General features: G+C 44.2%; 1 protein-coding gene across 7 annotated transcripts in view; it reads left to right on the top strand.

The window, feature by feature from the left end:
* The window catches only part of BLNK (B cell linker), a 319,789-nt gene extending 300,269 nt beyond the window's left edge, over nt 1-19,520 (top strand). For all 7 annotated transcript variants that reach the window (XM_068258679.1, XM_068258680.1, XM_068258681.1 and 4 more), the window contains 6 exons: nt 1,563-1,638; nt 3,260-3,291; nt 8,971-9,029; nt 9,127-9,210; nt 11,440-11,595; nt 19,191-19,520. In XM_068258679.1, the coding sequence (XP_068114780.1) occupies nt 1,563-1,638; nt 3,260-3,291; nt 8,971-9,029; nt 9,127-9,210; nt 11,440-11,595; nt 19,191-19,310 (527 nt within the window). In that variant the 3' untranslated portion in view covers nt 19,311-19,520. The remainder of the gene's footprint in view (nt 1-1,562; nt 1,639-3,259; nt 3,292-8,970; nt 9,030-9,126; nt 9,211-11,439; nt 11,596-19,190) is intronic.
* Nucleotides 19,521-19,852: the final 332 nt, after the last annotated feature.

Here is a 19,852-nt window from a genome sequence, read left to right as displayed (position 1 = left end):
AGCCGCGACAGCAGTCAGACTGATATTGCATCAGGTATCTGTTTCCAGGCAACCTATTTATATCCGGCAATCATTAATCTACACAATAAAGCGGAGAGGTAATAACCCACAGGTGCTCAAGTTCTCAAATACAAAAAGTAGTAGCAGAGACCATAATTAGTACAAAAGTATAAATTTATTAGATGCAACAAGTGGCCTTAACTACAAATATTGAAAACCTCATGAGATGGCCATCCCCTCAAGCTATTACCCACCACACATCCAAACATGCACCCCACTGTCCAGATATAGATGAAAAAATTGAGCTCACGATAAAGGATCAAAAATGGAAAGGGGGAAAGATAGCTGGGGCAGTCCAAAGCCGGGACCAGCTGTATTAGTATCACACACCAATGCAGGGAAATGAAGCAAGCAGCAGATGTATTACCAAGCCAGGATGTTACACAGCGTGTGCAGACATGACAAGTCCAGTAACGGATGACCGACAATCAACTTAGCGTCCATGCACAGGACAAGTAGTATACAGAAACAGTGTCTCAGCGCTCCGTCGGTGTTACTTGATAGGAGCTTGAGCAAATCATGTGTAAGTGTCGTCCGGTACATCCAGAGTATTGCAGTCCTCTCGGCGCTGTGAGTGTCAAAAAGTCCTCAAAAGGTGACGGCCAGAAGCCAAGAAGCCTCGTCTCCTGTGTGATGGAAGTATTGCCCTGCGATCCGAATGCAGAGAGTCAGGCTGAATGCTGCAAGAATGGATCCATGCAAAGGGGCCCTGCTATGGTATGGCTGTGGGTGAAGTCCGCAGGACGGGATGTTGTCTCATGGAGGCAGGTACTCATCAAGCCGCCTGATCTAAAGCCACGTCTGATCTACGGTGGACTTAAAGGACAACTGAAGCGAGAGATATATGGAGACTGTCATATTTAATTCAGTTTAAGCCATATTAGTTGCCTGGCTATCCTGCTGATCTTCTGCCTCTAATACTATTCGCCATAGCCCCTGAACAAGCATGCAGCAGATCAGGTGTTTCTGACATTGTCAGATTTGACAAGATTAGCTGCATGCTTGTTTCTGGTGTTATTCAGACACTACTGCAGCCAAATAGATCAGTACGGCTTCCAGGCAACTGGTATTGTTTAAAAGGAAATAAACATGGCAGCCCCCATATTCTTCTCACTTCAGTTGTCCTTTAAAGGTTCAATCATATTAGCAATTACCTTGCCATAATCAGAAGTATGTGAAAGCCCATTTTTAAGTGAAGGTACGTTTATTTAACATTTGTTACGATTTTTTGTCTGAAGCACAATGTCAATCTCAAGTATGTATTAAAACACAAGAGAATTTTAGAGCCTTTTCTAGAAATCATAAATGAATATTTTAAGTTATAAGGTAACCAGTAATTAGCAACTCCCTTACTGGCAAATGTTTATACGAAAACTTATTTTTCAATGTAGACTTTTTATCAAAGATTAGAGTGGGAGTTCTCTGTAAAATGTGAGTCAGGAGTAGTACTGAACAGGGAAGGAAATTATTATTATTACAAAAATGATTTTTCTTTGTTCTAGAAAAACCACAGATTGTAGAACGACATAGGATACAAAGCTCTGGATCAGAGCCTTCACCTGTGCCTCCCACTCCTAGGTAAATAACACATTTCAAGACTATACCAGAGTGTTTTTTAACTTATTTATAAGTAGAAACGATGTACTATATTCTGTATTTCTGGTTCTACTTTCTATAACAGTACAGAATAATAATGGATAATTACATTTTATTTGGTATAAATTGGAAGTGCAGCAACTAAAGTGGCCTAATGCCTGATACACGCCATGCAATTTCCCCTCAGATCGACCGTCAAATCAGAAATTTCCAACAGGTCCAATCAGGTTAGCAATCTATTTTCTGATCGGTTTTCTACAAAATTGATCGGAAAAAATATTTGAAACCTGATTGGACCTGTCGGAAATTGATTCGACCTGTTGGGAATCTGTTGGGAAATTGCATGGTGTGTAGCAGGCATTAGAAAGAGAGGAAATATAAAAGAAGACATATATATGCGCCACCATGGGATATTATCTCTTTATTGAAAAAAAAAAAACGTATGCACCTACCATATGAAAAGGGGAGGAAGCGCAGGAGGCTGGAGGAGAACGGCTTCGCAGCGCTCACCAAGGCCAACAGCAAGAGACCACCTTGGCTTTGATCTGATTGGTCTGCTGCAGACAGCGCGGATCCACCAGTCAAATGGAGATCATATGTCACTACATGTTTCGGGGGCTGCTGCCCTTCATCAGGTGGAAAAGAGAGGAACTAAAGAGACTTTTATTGCAGAAATGATAAAGGTGCCAAAATGATAAAGGCAATTGTTTTAAAAATGGATAAAATGGGAGGTAGTGGTGGACTTTCCTCCCCATAGAATACTCAGGTGAATAAGAGTTCAGTTCAATGAAACTTTAAGAACTCCAGTGTAACACGTTTCATGGGACGATTCTCACTTCATCAGGCTAATAAGGAGTACTCAATCTATCAGCTGGCCAAGCGCCTCTGTTTATTGATGGTATGTTGGTATTCCACAGATTTGATCTGATCTTTGTTGCTGGGTGTAATTCCATTTTGGTTCTGGTTTTGTTTGCACCTGTATGGATAAATGAACAAAACCGGTTTCCCCCTAATGTTTACCCTTGTTCTGATTTTCTTAATAGATCAGCTGGAAAGGTCGGCGCCACCTTCGTGTAATTAAAAGCTCTTTATAATATCATAGTTCTTTAAAAAGCTGTCAACAGGCAGCAACAGAAATGAGCACAGAGGTGCGACTGTTAGGCCGGATCCACACTATAAGCGCTTTTCTGAGTGCTTTTTAAAAATTTCTCCCATTTACTTTCATGAAAATCTTGGTAAAAATCGCTGCGATCGTGTATGCAAAAAGTCGTGGTGATTTATACTACGATTTTAATGAAAGTGAATGAGAGCAATTTTTAAAAAGTGCTCAGAAAGCGTTAATCACGAGCGCTCAGGAAAAGCGCTTATAGTGTGGATCCGGCCTTACATGGCGGTAGTGTCAACCTTTCCAGCTGATTGGTTACTGTGACCCTGTTGGTCACTTTGTCTTTTGGGTCTTGCCACACTATTGAAATTTGGTCCTCATTCTGGGAAGAAGAAGGCATTAGCAAGTGCCAGTCTCTTTCTCTCTCTGATTTTCTTAATAGGAACCTATTTATCTGTATCCTATGCTTTAACATATTTTAAATGTATTATTTCACAGCCGAATATCAGCGCCAAAGATTCCTATACAAAGTAAGTAGAATTAGGTAGAGATGGTAAGATGTGAACCTGGGGGTATTGCTGTGACTTATAAAAAACTTAACACTTTGTAATTTTAAAAAATTTACGTTTGTGTATTTTTGTCTCCCCTACTGAAAATGATTACATGGAGATGAACTTGTTATATTTAATTACCACTTAAACTAAACCTGAGACAAAGGATGGAAAAGTTTTTCATACATGCCTGGGGCTTCCTCTAGCCCTCTCCATGCAGATCGCTCACTCGCCGCCAACCTCCGCCTCCTAGATGCCCCGTAATCTTTAGCCAGTCGGGCATACTGCGCATGCACCGGCCGTGCACGCTCCCTGCTGCGCTTCCATCTCTGGGATCATTCTGTGCAGGTGCAGAACGCTCCCAGCCACGGGACAGCGTGCAGCGGACTGCGCCGACTAACCGAAGTTAACGGGACATCTACCGGAGCATCCAGGAGGCAGAGGACAGCGGTGAGGGAGCGAACTGCATCTCACTCGCTGTGAGCCGCTATGGCCGTAATTCCTATTGCGGTCTATGATGGCGCTCAAATCTCCAGCACACTCTAATCGACGTGTTCGGCTGGCGAAGCCCCAGGTATGTATAAAACTTTTCCATCCTTTCGTCTCAGGTACACTTTAAGTCTGACTTTTTCTCTGTGAAAGTGAATAGGAACTTATGCATAACTAAACAGTGGCGCACGTGCACTGCCAGTAATCGCACTGCTTTGTCGGGTGTGCCATCAGTCTTTATTTTAAAAAAAAATGGGATCTGGTAATTTGGAACAAGTTGGCACCTTTGAACAGAAATGTGTGCAATAGCCCAATACTGCAGCTTAGATTGCATTTCTTTTTGCTTTGCACATTCATATGGCTCTGCAGCAAGCAGAGAATGTACTGTATATACTCGCATATAAGCTGACCCGGGTATAAGCCGAGGTACCCACTTTTCCCTAAGAAAACCAAAAAAAAAAGACGAGCAACAAAATTGATACGTGGAATGGAAGGTCTTGCTTACCAAGAAAGGTTAGATAAACCGGGTTTATTTAGTCTAGAAAACAGAAACCTTAGAGGAGATCTAATTAACATGTATAAATACATCAGAGGGCAATATAATAGCTTGGCGGATGAGCTTTTTGTCCCTAGGCCTTCTCAAAGGACTAGAGGACATGATCTGGGCATGGAGGAAAAACGTTTTAGCCATTTATTTAGGAAAGGGTTCTTTACAGTAAGAGTGATTAAGATGTGGAATGCATTGCCACAGGAAGTCGTTATGGCAAACTCTATACCTGCATTTAAAGGGGGCTTAGATGCTTTCCTTGCGTTGAAAGACATCCATGGCTACAGTTACTAGGTAATGCCTAATTATGTTGATCCAGGGATTTTATCTGATTGCCATCTGGAGTCGGGAAGGAATTTTTCCCTTTTGGGGCTAATTGGACCATGCCTTGTAAGGGTTTTTTCGCCTTCCTCTGGATCAACAGGGATATTTGAGGGAGCAGGCTGGAGTTGAACTTTGTACTGGTTGAACTCGATGGACGTATGTCTTTTTTCAACCAAAATAACTATGTAACTATGATTGACTCATGTATAAGCCCCCTCTCCAGTATAGACCCATCCACAGTAGCCAGATGTTCCCCCAGTACAATTCAGCCCCCCTCCCCATAGCCAGATGTGCCCCAAGGATGATACAGCTGTGTCTCAAGACGCCACACAGGAAGAATCCTGGATCATTGCACTGCTGACACATTGCTTGCATGCTCTGCCCACATGCCGGGGGACACAAGTACTCTTGAGCAGTGTACTCTGCACACCATAATGCAGGGAATGGGGGGCACAGAAACAGCAGGAAGCCAGATGGCAAGAGCAGGATCACTAGCGCACAATCCTTACCCTCCAATGCCAGTAACAAACCCGGCTCCACCATCCGTTCTGCTCCACTGACTCGCATATAAGACGAGGGGGCAACTTTTCAGCATTTTTGTGTGTTGAAAAATTAGGCTTATATGCGAGTATATACAGTATGCACCTTGGACTTTTTCAGGTTCTCTCTTGGAGTACAAGCAGTCCCCTACTTACAAACAGGTTCTGTTTCGGGAGATTGTAAGTTGAATTTGTTTGTAAGTTGAGTCCTGTATTAAGCATGGTAAAACATGGATAAATTTTTTTTTTTTTAAATTTTGACATACAGTATATGCTATACGGTTTTGGTGGTTTACAACGTGCTTTTAAAATGTTTTAAACTACTTTAAAAGTACACACCTTTAATTTTGATTAGCCAATTTTACCTCCTCCACATAGTATGAGGGCCAACAGATATTGAACACTATGAGCAGATTGTGTAGGTAAACTATCATGCTACATGGAGATGGTAAATTTGGTCAGTGATTGGCAAATCAAAGTTGTAGGTGTGGACTGGGCTTTATAGACTACTTCTGTATTAGTCAGTATAATACTGTAAATGCGTTCTGTATCAGATCCATGCACTGCAAAAAATCCATGAAATACTGCTCGATTCTTTAAAATACCAAATTAAATCCCGCATGAATGTTGTGAGTCATGAAGTTGTTTGATAATTTACCAAACTATTACCAGATGTGTTAAAATCTTAGAAAATACAAAAGAAAAGGTAATTTACCTTGCATGATTTTTTTTTTTTACCAAACAGGTCTAAGTGAATTGAGCTCTTTGTCCTTAAAGTAGCCCCTGAACTGTCAATAAAATTGAAATTGGTACTTACCTGGGGCTTCCTCCAGCCCACCATAGGCCGCAAGGTCCTCCGGCGTCCTCCTGGCTCCTCTCCCGGTCCCGCTGGTGGCTGTTACCGGCGACTTTCGGGTTGAAGGTCGGCAGTACACTTCCTGGACAGGCACGCTGCAAGTCACCACGCCGGCCACTAGGCATCATCGCGCCAGCTGGGGTGACATGACGTGCATGCCGGTAACTGAGCCGCCAGCGGGACTAGGAGTGGAGCCAGAAGGACGCTGGGGGACCTCGTGGCCTATGGTGGGCTGGAGGAAGCCCCAGGTAAGTACCAATTTCATTTTGATTGACAGATCAGTGTACCTTTAAAACACTGACTGTTCTGTCTTTAGTCATCACCTGCTATTTGCTGGCAACCAATGCTGCCATCACCTAGGTATAATCAGGCTATAGTGATGGGTGTACAACTGTACAGTCATGCATGGGCCTCTCTTTTTCCAGAAAATCTGGAAATGTTTTGGAAACAGTTGCCATCGGCAACTGCAATTTAACTCAGGTGACATAACCGAACCCTGGGGAAACGGACAAAATGATTAAATATTTTCAAGAATGGCAAAGGAAATCTTAAGTGACCTTAAAGGATGCCCGCAGGGGCGTAGCAATAGGGGGTGCAGCGGTAGCGACCGCATCGGGGCCCTTGGGCCAGAGGGGCCCTGAAGGGCCCTCCCTCAACTACAGTATTAGCTCTCTATTGGTCCTGTGCTCATAATAATCACTTCTATATATACATTGAGTAGTGGTAAACATTAACAAGCTCTTCTCCATCCCCTTTTTGCACCTCTGACACTGTAGTTGCCATTGGCAGGTTTTTGGTGCGCCGTATCAATTGTTATGTATAGAGTGCCTGGGGGGCCCCATTGTAAAACTTGCATCGGGGCCCACAGCTCCTTAGCTACGCCACTGGATGCCCGAAGTGATGTGACATGATGAGATAGACATGTGTATGTACAGTGCCTAGCACACAAATAACTATGCTGTGTTCCTTTTTTTCTTTCTCTGCCTGAAAGAGTTAAATATCAGGTATGTAAGTGGCTGACTCAGTCCTGATTCAGACAGGAAGTGACTACAGTGTGACCCTCACTGATAAGAAATTCACCCTTTTTACCTCTTTCCTGCTCTCAGAAGCCATTTTCTGCTAGGAAAGTGTTTTAAAGTTGGACTTTTTTTTATCAGTAAGGGGTCACATTGTAGTCACTTCCTGTCAGGACTGAGTCAGCCACTTACATACCTGATATTTAACTCTTTCAGGCAGAGAAAGAGAAAGGAACACCGCATAGTTACGTCACATGTCACTTTGGGTATCCTTTAAGGCAGGGGTCACACTTGTCTTTCAGTTTTCTACACTTTTCAGAAAACTGAAAGACAACTGTGACCTCTTTTTACAGCAGCTAATGTAATTTATAGAGAAAACTGACAAATTGCGCAAGATGTAAGGTTTCTTTTCTGCGCTTAAAATCCACATTCAAGTGTGACCTAGCCCATTGACTAACATGAGTTGAAATCGTTTTTTCTGTGCAGAAAATGTGCATGAAAGCCAACAACTTTGACCGCTGCCTAAGGATACACAAGGCCAAAAAAATGAATGCATCTTTACCTATCTGGGGCTTCTTCCAGCCCCTAAAAGTCTCTGTGTCCCTCACTACAGTTCCTCTCTCAGCCGATCTTTTGCTGTTCCATCCGTAGTGGTTGGCAACGTGGCCAGTTCGGCCGCTCGCACTTCTGTGGCCAGCAGCATTCTGTGCAGGCGCAGTGTGCAGAACACTCCAGGCTACGAGAGCGGCTGTGAGCAGTGTGCATGCATGCGCATAAGCAGCCAAGACGGCAGCCACTATGGAGGGTATAGCAGAAAACCAAGTGAGGGCAGAACCGCAGCGAGGGACACTGAGACTTCTAGGGGCTGGAAGAAGCCCCAGATAAGTAAAGATGCATTACATTTTTGGCCTCATGTATCCTTTAGGACGATCAGTTTAACTTCTTCTTTTAGCCCCTTTTAGTCCTTCAGGTCCCTCCGTGTCCTTACAGTCTGCTGCTGCGCCCCTCCGGAACCTGGCCGGCTGAGCCCTGTCACAAGCTATGAAGTTTTACGAATTGCATAAGAATGGCATAGGAGCGCAATCGAGAAGACACGTGACAGTGGCCCATGCATGCACAGTTGCCTGCGATAGGGCTCAGTCGGCCAGTTTCTGGAGGGGCTCAGCAGTAGATCAGATCAGGGAGGACAGCAAGGCATCTGAAGGACAAGCTACATGCTTTTTCCTGGTGTTATGGAGACACCACTGCAGCCAGTGCAACCAGGTAACTGGTATTGTTTAAAGGGATTCCGAGGAGTAATTAAAAACAAAATTGGAACTTACCTGGGGGTTTCTCCAGCCCACCGTAGGTCAGGGGTTTCCCCAGCATCCTCCTGGCTCCTCTCCCGGTCCCTCCGCAGAAATCACGACCGGCGACAACGGGACCGAATGTCGGGCTGACAATTCCTGAACGGCCACGCTCATCATCATCACGGCGGCCGGCGTGACAGTACTGCGCACAGCGTGACAGTACTCTAAACCGTACATGCACAGTACTGTCACTCTGGCCGCCGTGATGACTCGTAGCGGCCGGCGTGATGACGACGACGAGCGTGGCCGTTCAGGAAGTGTCAGCCCGACACTCAGCCCCGGTGTCGCCGGTCGTGATTTCTGCAGAGGGACTTGGAGAGGAGCCAGGACGACGCCGGGGGACCTCCCGACCTACGGCCCCGGGTAAGTTACAATTTTGTTTTTAATTACTCGGAGTCCCTTTAAAATGAAATAAATATGGCAGCCTCCATATCCCTCTCACTTCAGTTGTCCTTTAAGTTCTGTTCTATTTTCTAATATGTTTTAGCGCTGAGAACAAACTGAACTCCTTTTAACGTCTGTATTTACCTACTTTCAGAACCTCCTGAGCCCGCGAGTCGCTTTATCTTCAATCCTGGTCGCAGTACAGTGGAACAGGTATAGCAACACAAAAAGATATGCAATGGTTATCTTCTTTTCATTCTTTACTTGTAGACTCTGTGAGATGCATTTCATGTGTACTTTTTGACTGCAGGAAGCAGGGGTGCTCCATAAGGAATGGTACAGTCCGTCGTGCGACCGTAAGGCAGCAGAAGAGGCTTTGCAGGCATCCTCAAAGGTATGTACCATATCAACTTCATATTGTAAAGGTACATTACTTCATTTTCGGCATCGATATCTGAATCTGGCAGATACTGATGCAGCAACAAGACCACCCAATCAATCATTTTGAGGGATTTCCAGCCGAAACCGGTCGAAGGGATCAATTTGGCATGTTGTAAAATCTCGGTCGCAAGGGCTCGATCGGATGCAGGATAGTCAGGCCTAGATTTACCTCACAGGAGCCTATAGGCACAGATCTCCTGGCACCTGCACCGCAGGTGTGCTGGCTGGCCCAGCTGTCACTTCTCCCTTACTTACCATGCCCGTCATAGGTAGTTACAGGAGCCCTTTAGTATTCGGTAGCCAGAGGAACCTTAGCATAAGGTAGCTAGAGGTGCCCCTGACTGAAGGGGATGTCTCCTCAGTGGAATGCTGAGAGCCAGGTGAATAACGTCTCATTTACGCTCTGATCAAGACTCTGAATAGGGAATGAAGGAGAGAGCCACTTCTCCAACATCAGGCGCCTGTAGGCACGTGCCTACAGTGCCTTATGGTAAATCCGGCCCTGAGGATAGTAATGGTGTGCAGTTTCCTGATGACCAACGGACCCCCCTGGCCAGTATGTGCCCATCCGTGCCGTGGTGAACAGTGTCGGACTTGGAGGTGGAAAAGCTGAGGAAATCCACTTGCTGACCAAGCAGCAGTAATCAGGTGTTGTTGCTCACAGTGAGGACTTGCTGCAGGTTTCTATTGGGAGTGGTAACACATGGTTTCTGCTGCTTGGCCAGCAGGTGGATTTCCTCAGTTTTTCCACCTCCCAGTCAGACACTGGTGGTGAGTGTTGAAGGCCCACCTGTCACGGTGGTTTGAATACTCCCCTCCTCCAGTGTCCTGGCGTCTTTTTCAATTTGACAAACTGGAAAAGATGATGGGACACTGGAGGAGGCAAGGATTTGCCACCAGGTCGACAAGTGAGCCTTCAACAACTCTCACCACCATCTGTTGGGGAGGAAGCTGAAAATTTGGGCACAGACGTAGACACTCATAGAAATTTTGTAAATACCGTATATACTCGCAAGCAAGCCGACCCGCATATAAGCCGACCCCCCCCCCAACTTTTTCCTGAAAAACCAGGAAAAAATGATTGACCCTCATATAAGCCGGGTGTAGGAAATGCTGGTCGTGTGATCCCCCACAGTGTGTCCCAGTATAGTTAGTATAGTGCCCAGTATGGGTAGGTAGGGCCCAGTATAGCTAGTGAAGTGCACAGTATAGTGCCCTGTATAGCTAGTATAGTGCACATTATAGGTAGTATAGTGCTCGGTATAGCTAGTATAGTGCCCAAGTATAGCGAGTATAGTGCCCAAGTATTGCTGGTATATTGCCCAGTATAGCTAGTATAGTGCCCAGTATAGGTAGTATAGTGCTCGGTATAGCTAGTATAGTGCTCGGTATAGCTAGTATAGTGCTCGGTATAGCTAGTATAGTGCTCGGTATAGCTAGTATAGTGCTCAGTATAGCTAGTATAGTGCTCAGTATAGTGCCAGGTATAGCTAGGATAGTGCTCAGTATAGCTAGTATAGTGCCAGGTATAGCTAGTATAGTGCCTCAGTATAGCTAGTATAGTGCTCAGTATAGCTAGTTTAGTGCCCCCCGCCTTACCCAAACCCCCCCCCCCCCCCCCCCCCCCCGCGGCCGCCGCTGCTATTAGCTTACTGTGCGGCTTCCAATAGTCCCCTCTCCGTCTCCCGGGCATGTAAATAGTTCACAGCAGCTCACTCCACGGTGGCTGCTATGTGATGACAGGAAGCTGTAGGCAGAGCGGTTTCCTGTAACGGCGATGTGTATCGCCGTTACTATGAAGACCGCTCTGTGTATCGCCGTTACTATGGAAACCGGGGCGGGGGGGGCGGCCTACGACCAACGAGACTCACAAGCAAGCCGACCCCCCAACTTTTGGCCCACTTTTGGGGGGTCAAAAATTTGGCTTGCTTGCGAGTATATATGGTAGTGGAAAAGACAGCATGACTGCCCCTCTTTAGCCTTAGTATCTTTTCAGCAGCTGCTCCCTTCCCCACTTGTAGATAACCTGTATATAGGAAAGCCAGTATATAATGAAAAAAGACAAAAGGGGGGATTACTTTCAGTCACAACAAACGTTTGTATATCCTATACGTTTTATATATGATTTACGTGTTTCCCCCCATTTTTTTGTTAACAAAGGTCAATGTCTGTTTCTCCACAGGATGGGTCCTTCCTTGTGAGGAAAAGTACTGGACAAGACTCAAAACAGCCATTTACTCTTGCAGTGTTTTACAACAGACGAGTATATAATATTCCCGTGCGATACATTGAATCAACTCGACAGTATGCGCTAGGAAGAGAGAAGACAGGAGAAGAGGTACATAAACAATGCAATGTGATATAGCAAGAACTTCTCTTTGTAACCCAGCACTTGGTACATATCTCCAAGCATCTCCAGTGATCCAAAAGTGATCCAGCAAATCTAGACTGGATTTTTAAAAAACTGGCTGCTCTTAAAGGATACCTGAAGTGACATGATGAGATAGACATGTGTATGTACAGTTGGATTACTGTGTTAGAAAGAAACTAGTGCAGCACTCCCATTCAAATGTACAGTGGAAGGATTGAAAAGAAAAAAGCAAAAACACTCTCACCACTTCCAGCCAGATCCTTGCTGCCAATCACTTGTAGGACGTGTGCTCCACTGTGTAATAGGGATAGAAGTAGCAAATCTTGGTAATGAAGAAAGGAAATGCGTGCACCTTCCGTCCTGAAACATCCGTGTTTATTGCAGCAGTGAAGGAAACATCACGTAGGATTCTATATAGCAGTTAAATGGTTAACATACCAGTTTGTGGAGCGATGATGGTGAAGGAGGTGGGTGGCGGGTGTGGATGGCGGGGAGCGACGGTCGTTTCGTGTCACGGAGACATTTGGCCACGCTGCGTTCCACCTGCAATAAACACGGATGTTTCAGGACGGAAGGTGCACGCATTTCATTTCTTCATTACCAAGATGTGTATGTACAGTGCCTAGCTATGCTGTATTCCTTTTTTTCTTTCTCTGCCTGAAAGAGTTAAATATCAGTTATGTAAGTGGCTGACTCAGTCCTGACTCAGACAGGAAGTGACTACAGTGTGACCCTCACTGGAACTTCCACTGAAATTCCAACTATAAAACACTTTCCTAGCAGAAAATGGGTTCTGAGAGCAAAAAAAGAGGTAAAAGGGGGAATTTCTTATCAGTGAGGGTCACACTGTAGTCACTTCCTGTCTGAGTCAGGACTGAGTCAGCCACTTGCATACCTGATATCTAAAGCTGAGTACACACGTACGATAACGATCGTTTGAAAACGAACGTTAACGACAATCGGACCGATAATTGTGCGTTCCAAATTTTCCAATGATCTTTTTTTGGACGATAACGACAGTTATCGTTCAATCCGACCGATCCAACCCGGCGGATTTTTTCGAAAGATATTCGTTCAATTGTTGCAGTGTGTACAAAGATCGTCCGATAATGATTATCTGTGGAGTAGTACGCATGTTCTTATTGCCTGTCATAACGTCATTTCCGTTTGCGCACGCATTTTTTTTTTATCGTTCGTCGTTCAGTACTTTATACTTATATCGTTCACGTGTGTACACAATCGTTCATTACGAACAATATTTTCGGTCTAATTTGAATATCGTGTAAACGTCACGAATCGATCGTAACGAACGATTTTTTTCGGACGTGTATATGAACCTTAAAGGGATACTGTAGGGGGTCGGGGGAAAATGAGCTGAACTTACCAGGGGCTTCTAATGGTCCCCCGCAGACATCCTGTGCCCGCGCAGCTGCTCACCGATGCTCCGGTCCCCGCCTCCGGTCCACTTCTGGAATTTCTGACTTTAAAGTCAGAAAACCACTGCGCCTGCGTTGCCGTGTCCTCGATCCCACTGATGTCACCAAGAGCGCACAGCGCAGGCCCAGTATGGTCTGTGTCTGCGCAGTACACTCCTGGTGACATCAGCGGGAGCGAGGACACGGCAACGCAGGCGCAGTGGTTTTCTGACTTTAAAGTCAGAAATTCCAGAAGTGAACTGGAGGCGGGGCCGGAGCATCGGTGAGTGGCTGCGCCAACACAGGATGTCTGCGAGGGACCATTAGAAGCCCCGGGTAAGTTCAGCTCATTTTCCTCCGACCACCCTACAGTATCCCTTTAAGTCTTTCAGACAGATAAAGAAAAAAAGGAACACAGCATAGATATTTGTGTGCTAGGCACTGTACATACACATGTCTAGCTCATCATGTCACACGTCACCTCCGGGTATCCTTTAAAGTGCACTTGAGGTGACATGATGAGATAGACAGGTGTATGTATAGTGCCAAACATATTAACTAGTCTGTGTTCTTCTTTTTTTTTTTTTCCCCTCCTTGAAGTGAGAGGGATATGGAGGCAGTTCTGGTGTTTCTAACATTGTCAGATCTGACAGATTAGCTGCAAGCTTGTTTCAGGTGTGTGATTCAGACACTACTCAAGCCAAAGAGATCCTCAGGACAGCCAAGCAACTGGTATTGTTTAAAAGGAAATAAATAGGGCAACCACCATATTCTTCTCACCTCAGTTGTCTTTTAAACATTCAGGTATGCAAGTGCGTTTCTCTCCAGGTCGGAACCTAGTCGGACTATAGTGTCACCCGCGCTGATAAGGAATTACAGCCATAAAACTCTTTCCTGGCAGATAACAGCTTCTGAGTACTATAGGCAATAGATAAAAATGGTCAGTAGTTCATTTATTTTAACTTTGGAAGACAAAAAGACTGTCATTGAGCAGAGACAAACATTAACTCTGCCTTTTAAGTTTTTAAACACAAAATAAAACATCCCACACCATCATATTTAGCCATTCGTGGGGTTTACTGAAAGATCGGTAGTTGTGTGATTGCAGTCTCATACCAACACCTTCGTGAGAACTTTTTTTTTTTTTTTAAAGCATAATTACAGTGTGGCATAACCTACAATTAAAACTTATCTCCCATCTCCTTATTACCTGTCTAGTTAACCCACTACAATAAATAATGTCAGCTGTGTGAAAATCCGTAACCTCTTTGGTCGCGTTCACAGCACTGGTAGTTGCTGCTAGTGTTGACACGTTTGGAATACTCAGATTCAGAACACTGTTACGAATCTTTACAGCAGGGGTTGTTAACGGTCTGTGCTGCCCTCCATGTGGCATTTCCTCTTTCACATACTTCCTCCTTCATGAGGAAGTATAGGAGAGCTGGAATGCGACATGGAGCTCAGCAGCCAAAGACAGTGACAAGGGTAAGGGCTGGTTCATGTGGGCTTCTGCTGAGGTTCTGCTTAGCGTTTCGTTCAAAGGCTGTGTTTTTTTTTTTTTTTTTTTTTTCAAGAATGCCAGTATTTAACAGCTTAGCTTTTAATGGCTTTTGAAGGCTTTTAACGGCTTTCAGGAGATTGTTGCATTTTCTGGGCTTTTGGTGGCTTTTACAGGAAGTATATGGAAAGGCTGGGCTTTTATAGGCTTTCATTGGCTTTTGCTGGCTTTCAAAGAAGCTGCATGTTGTTTTTGAGATGAGACGAGACGCTGGGATCAACTGCCAGGCTTCCATGAAAGCCTGCAAAAGCTTGTACTAAACGCTCCCATTCACTTGCATGGGAGGGCGGTAGATCCATGTCCTGATTAGAAGAATTTGGAACGACCTTTCTGCCATTCAAAGTTACCAGTTATTTTAAATATTTTCTTTATTCTTCACTGCATTAAGAATAGCAGAAAGAAGAAATGTTTGTCTCAGCAGTTTTTTAAAGCAGGTTAGAAGGTCAATACCTTTCAGTCAGTGGTGGGATGTTGCAGTGGTGAATGGAGTTCCTTCTTTTAACACTGGGTAGGTTACCATAGTCACATGACATGCCTCCTATGCTGAGGATCCATCCCAGCAATTTTTTGGCGGGAAAAAATCTTTAGTATAGCTGACGGCTCGACTATGCATCCAGCATTGGCTATTTTGGCTTACTATGGTCTCATGTCTGAGTTCTTTAAAGGTGCCCATTAACGGTACAATTTTTTCAACAGATGCGATCTTCCGCCGGAATTTGAACAAGCATAACTAATCGAAAGGCAATTATTGATTGTACCCATTCACGGAACGATTTAAGGTTTTTTATATTCCAATTTGATCATAAAATACGTTTGAACCAATAATTTTTCCTTTTCCGTTCGACCGAGAATCGGATCACATTGATTTACGATACAAAAGGCGCAGTTTTCGATACCATTCAATCATTAAAAAAGTGCGTTCAAAGATCGAACCTGAATGAAAAATTGTACCGTAAATGGGCACCTTTAGACACATTCACACCTAAGCTCTAGAATCAGTCTACAATGAATTGAAAGATTTTAAACACGCTCAGATGTGAGCAAGGCACGTCAACTGACTGTGTAGTATACCTATCCTCCTGAATATCTATGAAACAGACAATAATACGAACTGGACAGGTTTGATAGGTGTTGCAAGCAGGTTAAAATCTGGTAGGTGTGAATCCAAATAAAAAGTGCTTTGCAAGTCTCTGGGGCTGGATGTGGTCGTTTTAGATTTTACTTTATTGGTGGTGATAAAAAGAACAAGAACAAAAGAAACTAAAATATTGCCCCTCTAGAGACCCCTGCCCTGTGTCTGTAGTGGTCTCTTGTGATATGCCAATGCAGTAATCACACTCCCCATACACATGATTAAAAACATTCCTTTCACTGGATCTTATCAACATTCTCTTCTGTGTTTTAGAATATCACGTGTTCTGTCTTTTATTTTCTGTTACTAACATTTTATACTAGTCACATCTTTTTGCTGCAAACTACAAGCCCCCCAACTCCTCATGGAGATACACGGTATCTACTGAAATGCAGGGAAATGTAGCCTGACATTCATTGTATACAATGAACAGAGGCGCCAAAAGTATAAAATTAGATTAAATGAGCTTATAAACCAACTCGCATGGCAAAAATGGATGAAGTGGTGGTCTTACCTCCCTCAAGCAGACACCACAACGACTGCGATTCAGACAGTCAAACACATTTATTAGAAACTTTTAAAAAAATTTGCAACGCGTTTCGCAGGCTCAATCCCGCTTCATCAGGCAATACAGGAAGGAGTATCAAGCGATCTGCACAAGGATTCAAGTTAAGCACCTCAGACATTCATTGTGTTTCCTACCTCATGGTCACATCTGACTCGCATGTCCAGCAGCTGCCATCTGTAGCAAAGTTGTGTTTTAACCCTTCCTTTTAAAGAATATAGGCCACAACTCATTAAGCTTATCTCCTGTCTTAACAATTCTGAGCAGTTTTTACTGTTATCACCATGCTAACCTCCTTGCCGGTTATCCCGAGCTCGGGGTAACCTGTGCAGGAGGATTTCTCAGGCCCCGCTGGGCCGATTTGCATAATTTTTTTTTCCTACACGCAGCTAGCACTTTGTTAGCTGCGTGTAGTACGCGATCGCCGCCAATTCGCGGCTACCCGCCCCGCCGAGCCGCCCCCCCCCCCCCCCCCAGACCCCTGCGCAGCCTGGCCAATCAGTGCCAGGCAGCGCTGAGGGGCGGATCGGGATTCCCTGTGACGTCCCGACGTTCATGACGTCGGTGACGTCATCCCGCTCCGTCGCCATGGCGACCGGGGAAGCCCTGCAGGAAATCCCATTCTTAACGGGATTTTCTGCATACTCTGATCGCCGAAGCGATCGGAGTGGGTGGGGGGATGCCGCTGCTCAGCAGCTATCATGTAGCGAGCCCCGGGCTCGCTACATGATTTAAAAAAAGAAAAAAGTGCGGCGCTGCCTCCTTGCCGGATTTTTTAGACCGGCAAGGAGGTTAAGCAATCATTTAGTATTCACTAAGCAAAATATCTCATGCACTCCTTAAAATAAGAATCCTGTCCTTAAGGATTGATGGATTCCGGTGTACATATACATGCGTGTTAATAAGGCAAGCCTCTTTAGTAAATTAACACAAAATACCAGTTGACATGTGGGGATAAGTTTTCACTTGCCTTATTATTACTAGCATAATATTAGCATGAAAAAGTGGATGTAGCTCCGCCCGTCCTGCTGCCTCCACTTCTATGATGATTACAGCTAACCTGCAGGTGGATCCTGTGTATGGCAGCCAGGGAAAAGTGGAGAGAGAGGCTGTCTGTCTGTGTATACATACGCCTAATGTCTCTCTCTTCCTCCCTCTCTGTGCAGTTGTATTTCTCTCTATATAGAATCCCCCTTCTGCATAAAATACTACAAAATAAAGTAGACAGCTCAGAATCCTTCAGTTTACATTGCAGTCTCTACACTCCACTTAATGATCGCTTCGGCTAGCTGATAATTCCTAACATACTTTAGTTATCATCACTTGCATTCCTCTCTGTGAACTAACATCCTGTATGAATAAAGCGGTTATCTTAAGGATTGAAACCTTAAAGCGGTTTAAAACTCTGACAAAATGTTCAACAAAAATGTGTTTTCCAGCTTTTTATAACCCATACAATTCATATTTGCTTTTGTACACAAGTATTATTATTCATTTAGACATTATAACTTCCCAAAGTTCAGTTAATTTAATGTTAAAGTGAACCTTAAGTCAGAATAAAAAAAAATGAGTTTTACTCACCTGGGGTTTCTACCAGCCCCCTGCAGCTGTCCTGTGCCGTCGCAGCCACTCACTAATACTCTGGTCCCCCGCTGCCAGCTAGTTTCGTTTTTGCCAACAGGCCCGTCAGGACTGGCCACGCGTAGCTTTTTCTGCATCCGACTGTAATTAGCGCTATTGCGGGCTGCAACGCGTAAAAAAAATACGCGTTGCCGCATTACGAACGCATATATGCGGCAACACGTATTTTTGTACGCATTGCGGCCCGCAGTAGCGCTAATTAGTCGGGAATGCAGAAAAACCTACGCGTGGCCAGTCCCGACGAGCCTGTCGGCAAAAACGAAACTAGATGGCAGCGGGGGACCAGAGAATTAGTGAGTGGCTGCGAGGGCACAGGACTGCTGTAGGGGGCTGGTAGAAGCCCCAGGTGAGTAAAACTCTTTTTTTTTTTCTGGCTAAAGTGTCCCTTTAAAGCTGCTGGTGCATTTTATTCATAACTGTTGTAATTCTGTTGTGAATGCTGCCAGCAGTGATTTCTGACCTGTGTTTCACCCCAGGACTCATCAGCTGAAGTCCTGCACAGCCAGAGAATGTTTTCATAAATGTATCAAGTAAAGAATGTGTACACAAGATAAGCTTAACAGCAGTTCGGATGCGGGTTCTCCCTGCAGAAGAAAGTCAGCGCTGTGATGTAACCCTTTGAATGCTGTTTTACTTTAAAAAAAAAACACATTGTGTTAGTATATTATATGCTGTAAATAATCTTTTAGAGCAAAGAGGAAATTCTGGGTTATATTCCACTTTAACTTTAGAAATCAATCCTTAAATTAAAGACAAAATCCTTAACTTTCGTACTTCATCTCCTCCTCTTCAATTTCCAGTTGCCTGCACACTACACCCCCACCCCCTTATATAAACCATCACAATCCGTGGTATGAATCTGGGTCAGGAGTTTGTATGCTGTCCGCATTTTAGCATAGATTTCCCCCCACAGCCCAAATAAATACAGAGTTAATTGTTGTTGCCCCTCCCGCTCCCCCCAAAAAAACCCTTAGATAATGATGGACATATGACTATGGTAGAGATTAGATTGTGAAAAGACTACATACTCTGTAAAGTGCTTCGGTAAATGACAGTGTCATACAATTACTTGAAGCCAGCATTATTTTGATGCATTCACTAAAATACAAACCGCACTTTGCAAAGTTCAAAAAGAAGCCTCCACGATAGTTGCTTTTTTACGGTTTCTAATAATCTTCCGATATTTTATCTGCTGCTTCCAGTTCTCCACTTGCCAGCCACACCTTTTATCTTTTTTCTTTTTACGTACAGAAATTCAGCAGTGTTGCAGAGATGATTGAAAACCACCAGCGTACCCAGCTTGTTCTCGTAGACAGCCAGACCAACACCAAAGACTTCACAAAGTTAGAGTACCCCGTCCGAGCCCGGTAAACCATCGCACCGCAGCCTGCATCGCAGAGGAGGGACAACAAGGCATGAGGATGTATTCATGATCTATTTTTCCTCAAACTGGAAGAACTTTCAGGCAAAACAGAGAAATTGTTTATTTATTTGCCTTCAGAAAAGACCATTTTGAAAATCCTGTATATATTTTTATTATCTAATTATGTGTGCAAAATAAAAAGAAATGTAAACAACTGAGTATGCTTTAAAGAGAATCTGTATTGTTAAAATCGCACAAAAGTAAACATACCAGTGCGTTAGGGGACATCTCCTATTACCCTCTGTCACAATTTCGCCGCTCCTCGCCGCATTAAAAGTGGTTAAAAACAGTTTTAAAAAGTTTTTTTATAAACAAACAAAATGGCCACCAAAACAGGAAGTAGGTTGATGTACAGTATGTCCACACATAGAAAATACATCCATACACAAGCAGGCTGTATACACCCTTCCTTTTGTATCTCAAGAGATCATTATACACAGGCAGTGTGCATAGAGGGGCCAGGAGGGGGGAGATGCATCACAGAACCACA

The sequence above is a fragment of the Hyperolius riggenbachi genome, chromosome 10, assembly GCF_040937935.1.
Source record: "Hyperolius riggenbachi isolate aHypRig1 chromosome 10, aHypRig1.pri, whole genome shotgun sequence".
Lineage (NCBI taxonomy): Eukaryota > Metazoa > Chordata > Amphibia > Anura > Hyperoliidae > Hyperolius > Hyperolius riggenbachi.
The sequence above is the reverse complement of the archived record's forward strand: the minus strand, read 5'-3'. Positions and strand labels throughout refer to the sequence as shown.